The sequence below is a fragment of the Alternaria burnsii genome, assembly GCF_013036055.1.
Source record: "Alternaria burnsii strain CBS107.38 chromosome Unknown 730, whole genome shotgun sequence".
NCBI classification, from domain to species: domain Eukaryota; kingdom Fungi; phylum Ascomycota; class Dothideomycetes; order Pleosporales; family Pleosporaceae; genus Alternaria; species Alternaria burnsii.
Genome location: NW_024066110.1, coordinates 702,007 through 708,006, shown reverse-complemented (window position 1 = coordinate 708,006; position 6,000 = coordinate 702,007). Strand labels below are relative to the sequence as shown.

The window sequence follows — 6,000 nt, the reverse complement described above, 5'->3', positions numbered from 1 at the left end:
TTATTCAAACGAACCATCTACGCTGTCTTCCGAATCGCTTTCTCGAGAGATTTGGCTTGGACGATGATTCTCCGGAGGCTCGACGTTCTGGAGCCAGTTTTCCACGTTATCGCAAGATGTAACGCCTTGTCCGTCCTGGTCGTCATCATCATCGTCGTTGCCGAAATCCTCCTCCGTCCACTCAGCCGCTCCGGACATGGCAAGGACACGTTGAAGGTGCCACTGCAATGTCAAGAGGCCTGTATCTGGGAGGGGTCGCTGGACTGGATCATCGGTCGACATTGTGAATCTAGTTCCGCTGACTAGTGGAATGCGGATAGTGTCGTTGTTGGGATCAATCCGATCGAGTGGGCCGTAACCCCTGCCAGCCGAAAGTCGGCCGGCCGAAGACAAAGGTTCATCCATGATATTCACCTCATCCTGGCGTTTGCGCCCTTCAACAACAAGCCAGTGGAACTCGAGTTCGAGTTTTGTCTTGTCGTCTGACAGTTGTATCGGTCGGAGCGCAAATCGGGCAGCGGAGTGATACCGGTGCAGGAGGGCCGAGAGGGAGATCATGTTCTCCACTGTCTCCGTTCCTCGATTTGGATTATTAGCGTCCACAAACAACTTACTACGCCAACTCTCCACTAGTTCTGCTTTCCAGAACATCTTCAGAGTGTCCCAGAATCTCACCACTCGCTCCTCATTCTGGCCTCCAAGGCCGCACCATGGGTAAATATGGGCGGCGTCGATTTCCGCCATCCTCGAGACCGCGCAAAGGTATCCATCCCGCTTCTTACAGTTTGACCGAACGCCATCGTGTCGACCAACACTGTATTCTAGGCCACCAAGTATATGTCCGGATCGAGTTCGCTTGGATCCGGCTAGTACGTTGGCATTGAGAAGGCGAGATTTCGAGGGTGGTTGGTTGGAGACTGTCTTGGATTGCGAGTGTGTCGACGTTGCACTTGTTGCTGTCGGGTCTTTCCTGGGTTGTTTCTGAGACCAGAGTAGAATTGTGTCCAACGCTTTTTTTTCTGTGACGAGGCCATATTCGCGGTCTGCGAATAATTGCCTGCTCCAATGGCTCTGAACCGCCTCCCGGATTACTTCGATATCGGCGATCTGGAGAAACGCCCAGGTAATCGAAGGAAATATCGGTTGGGGGTGGAGTGATTGGAGTTTCAGAAAGAGTTGCCGGCGCTCAGCGGAGCGCTCTGTGAAGCGTTGGCCATCCTCCTCCGGCCTCACGTTGGTCCAACCTTGGGCGACAGTATCCATGGGGTCGTTTGCTTGTGTGTACCTGTTTTGGGTGATCGCACAGCTTTCATAAAAATGTTATTAATAGGGGAGTGAAACTTACTAGCTTTGGTGGATAAAGAAGAAGTGTGGAAGAGTGCGTTGTGATCTTTCTATACTAGACAGTTGCCTATGCAACCATGGTTCGAGAAGGAACCTAAGAAAACATGGCGAATAGGAAAGGAGCTTCCAGAACAGAACGAAGAAGTGACCACTATCATACCGTGGTCCAGGAAAGAGCTCGCGAGACAAAAAGACTAGTGCGCAGACCACTTGATGTGCTTGACCACATACCCGTTACTGGATTAGAGATCATGCGACTACCACCAGGCGATATTATTGTCTAAAGTAGACAGGTTGTGCCCGCGCTCTTGCTAATAAGATTGTGTTCATAGTCCAAAAAAGGGGGCGTCTATATCTACGACATCTGCACCTGATGCTATCCATTTGTGTTATAACCCTACCAGCTACCTAGGTATGCACTATGCTCGACCCCGCAGTCACTCAAACCACGGAGTATTGGTCCTGATGTCATTGGGGGCCACAGCTAAGGCATCTTTGGATTTAGCCTTGCAATTATATCGATTTTAAAGTTCCAAGGTTGTTCTCGTTCCTGCATGTCTCCAACGAGGACGTGAGGAGATGCTTGTCGGTCGCGAGCCGCTTGTCGGTCGCGAGCCGCTTGTCATCTACAGTAGACGGCACACCATTAGCGTTACATTGATCAGGCTGGTCATATATCTTGACCACGGGGCAGTTCCATGGCCTCGGCGTGCATGAGAATGTGTATGTGACCACTCTAAGAGCAGTGAAGTCCAGATTGACTGTAGGAACGCCGATGCTAACGCTCTCGGTACGTGCAAGACTGGGCCTCTGTATGGCTATACGAATCTACCGAATGCGATACACCATGCCATAGGGCTACGTAACCCTCCGTGAGCTATACATCGAACCTCGCTAGTCAGAGAATGGGCAGGCGTTGTGCGTCGGCCTGTCCCAATGTAGTAATTTACGAACACGAAGAAAAGCGCGCCTTCGTTTGCCTGCTAATACAAACAACTTGGTACAATTAGTTAGCTTTTAGTAAGCTAAGACGAGCAACAAATGTAAATTTTAATCAAGTACCTATGAGAGGAGTACCTCTAGCAAGAGATGTGACGCCTCCGATAGACAAGCAATGCCTATTATGAGGTTTGGACCACGACCATAAGGGTTTCTTTTGGTCTTACTTAGATACCAATGAACAGCTTCCCGAGGTCAACCATTACATATTATATGGTAACTAATAGATTACCAGGTATGTCCTCCAAAGCTTCCACTCGTTATGGATTCTCTGATCAAGTGCGAAATTCTTGCAGCGTACCTAGGTACTGTTTCCGCGCGAAGATTACGAATTTGGCAGGTCGTAGCGTCGCCTACATGTAACTTCCATATATTACGACCTATCCGTGGGTATCGACTAGGGTCTCTTTACTGACCGTGGTACGCCAATCTGATAAAAACCCAATACGGTCTCGCAATACGCTCGCACGTGGGAGATGACGATGCCAATGCTACCCACAAAGGTGCCTACGTAGAACGGTATCTGTTCTGCCACAAAAGCTCTTTTGCCCTGCGTGCCTAGGCAGATACCTACATGCACTATGCTACATCCCCAATCCGGCATTTTACTTGTTCTTTCAGCTTGAACTTGCGAGTAGTGGCACACAGGAAGGTCATCTCACAGCAGAGCAATGGTACGCTCACTCAGCCGGCAAGATACGAGGTGCTCCAGTGCTGTTCTAGTTGCAAATTACTCGTCGATCACTAGAATAGCCCAGGGTAACATAACTATGCACACGTTGTGCAATACGGCTCAATGCACAACGGAATTTCGGCTCCTTGCGGACCCTCCCTATCGAATCAGAGTCATTTTGCCTCTGCCTGACCCACACAACGTAGAATTTCGCCGTTACCGCCTACCGTTCCACATTATCCGGTCCAGCTTTTCGATTCTTTACGGCTCTTTACGTCATCATTGGCCCGGCAACGCCTGGTGCGAGACTAGAACACTAGCGTCTTTCAGAGCTTTCCAGAGTCTATATAAACTGGCCTTCCTCCGGCCCTTCGTTTGTTCGGCAGCTCTCTTTGCCTTTTGGCTTAGATCAAGTGTAGTATCTGTTCTTTTCAGTTTAATCTCTGAAACTGGTCTACGGACCAATTCAAGATTATTCTTATTTTTGAAACCAGCTGACAAGTCACTGGGCTTGCTCATACTTGTCGGCACAGTGTCGCTTCTATCCGCACTATCGGGAGCTGACGCGAACCTACCTTTTTCATTAAGACTTCTGGCGTAGCCCAGTCGCTTGAGGAAGAAGTTGTGGTTTTGGAGTCTGAACGCTGTTTTCGAATATCAGGCGGTCCTGCGGTGATGTCGGGTCTGTGCGTCCGTGGTGGGGCAACGCTGAACGGAACCTTGAGTGCACCACATACGGGGGAAAATCAAACAGGTATAGAAATAATCAGTCCTACTACCGAGGTAGTCCCTGACAAAGGAACTTAGAAAGCAGATATAGAAGTCTATAATACTATTGATCTTTATATATCTACAAATATCTCAATACGCTTTATTGCATCAAGAAAGAGTACTACCTACATATGCTCTAAAGAGATATTTAGATTCTGTCTTTGATATAGTGAATGCTTGCCACAAAGCTCTCTTTACTGCACATTGCACTCACCACCAATCACCCTGGAAGTACTCACCGACATGCTAGTAGAAAGGCAAGCAAGAGACAGGATACCTAGGTAACGTATTTGCCTACCTACTTGTTGTGGCTTGTGACAAGTGTGCCTATTACCTAGGCACTAGTCGTCTGGATACGAATCGCATACCCAAGATGGAGACTATATCTCCATCCATCATCATGTGCAAATGATTGAGAGTGCTGCAAGTAGTACGGGCGTTCAGAGCTCCATAGGTCCTCTTTTAGCACACCACTGACTAACAGGTTTCTTCTTCGTAGATGACACTGATCAACCACGGAAAGCCCACAACTGCTGGCGCCAATCGTCTAGCACCTGCCTCGTCTACCAGTCATGGGGGTACGTGTGAGTTTCAAGGGATGTTGACCTCTTACTGTCCAAGCATTTACCTGCTACAAGTACTTTCAACGAAATCCTTCTTGCTTTGTTTCATAACCCAAATTCTTCGACTGCAGGAAGGTTTTACTCTCTTGTCTACATAAGCAACATGAAGCGGCCTTGTTAAGATTCAAGTACGCTGTACGGTACTAGCATGTGCAACCCGATGACGGAAAGCCGTATCAAAACGTGCCCGGTCGCAAACTCAAATCAGTCTCATCACTTCAACCAATCTCATCTTCGACGCAAACCAAGCTCTCCACCTCTCAATTACAAACATGCAATCCATCTCTACCATTGTCGTAGCCTTCGGGCTTCTCGCCTCGCGAGTCATAGCCACGATCGCCTTGGGCAACAATGCCAATAACATCTGCAAATTAACAGCCTCGATAGATTCTCCTTGACGAACGTGTTGACAATCGGCAGTAATGCGGATCTACAGTGACAACTCATGCAGTAGCGTTGTCATCCCCAGCTCACCTGTTAATGTATGGAACGGTTTCAATTGCAAGTACTGTCTTTCTACTGACAACTCCAATCGCGGACGCACAGTACATTTTACTAACGGTTCTATATACGTAGATATAGTCAGGGTTTACGGAACAGACACATGATGAATTGACAATAATGATGGATCATTCACCCATAAACGTGCTCGCATTAGCCCTCCTTCCGACACGGATTGCGGCGTTCAGCTCATTTGAAAGCGCTAAGCGTGAGCCCCCCGTCTGAAGGCCAGATGGGCATCTTACTAGTCAATTGTTACCCCGAACTACGATAGATACAGTCTCTACACTTGCCTTTCTTTGGATTGTAACTTTCCTTTGACGCCAGTGTCTCTAGTGTTGAACCGGACATCATTATCATCATCATTTCGCGATAAAGTACTCAGATACACACGACTACTGCGCAGCACCAAACCATGGTCAAGTTCGCACGGATGTGTGGCAGTAGATCTAAAACGCAACTTTGTGCGATTTGTTTGATATTGCGTTATCCTGACCAGTGTGCTATGATGCAGCGGCATTGAGGAAAATGATGGCAGTGAGGCATTCCGTGGTGCGACTGTAGAAAACAATGGGAAAAAGTCTTACTCTTTGATCACAAGCACCAAATGCACAGCAGCAGTAGTTCACCAAAGCAACAACAGAGTCAGTAATTTCGTAGCTGAACGTGATACTGGAACCTCGGTGCTAGATATTCTTCTCCCATGCTATGTTATCGATCACGGTGGCTTGTATTTTCTTTTCCTTGAACAAAAAAGAACCCGGGCAAGGATGGCGCGCATACGCGGGCAAAGGCAGGTCAGCGCAAGTGTCTGGATGGAAACGGGCAGCATTAGGGACAAGAGTCTGCTATACACTCTTAGACCTGTATGTCACTGGAGGAAGATATCTTGTGTATGGACTCTGGGCCGTACGTTTGCGTGATACTGGTCGAGACGACTCTCGACACATTGGTGATAGTGCCTTGCAGTGGAAAAGACGGTACGAAAACATGGCAGGCTTTGCGAAGCGGAACCAAGTAGGACGTATCTGTGGACTACCCAATCTAGCACCTCGTGTTCAACGTCATAAGTTCAGCAATTGCGTGACT

The 6,000-nt window shown here is 48.2% G+C and overlaps 2 protein-coding genes across 2 annotated transcripts; one reads left to right on the top strand and one right to left on the bottom strand.

The window, feature by feature from the left end:
- GT037_003650 (uncharacterized protein) lies at positions 1-1,263 on the bottom strand (the record flags this gene model as incomplete). The annotated part of the gene is made up of 1 exon (XM_038928697.1): positions 1-1,263. The coding sequence occupies one exon, from the start codon at positions 1,261-1,263 to the stop codon at positions 1-3; it is 1,263 nt and encodes a 420-aa protein (XP_038788404.1).
- Positions 1,264-4,682: 3,419 nt separating this feature from the next.
- Positions 4,683-5,018, top strand: GT037_003649 (uncharacterized protein; the record flags this gene model as incomplete). Its single annotated transcript, XM_038928696.1, has 2 exons — positions 4,683-4,776; positions 4,831-5,018. The coding sequence occupies 2 exons, from the start codon at positions 4,683-4,685 to the stop codon at positions 5,016-5,018; spliced, it is 282 nt and encodes a 93-aa protein (XP_038788403.1).
- Between the last annotated feature and the right edge of the window lie 982 nt (positions 5,019-6,000).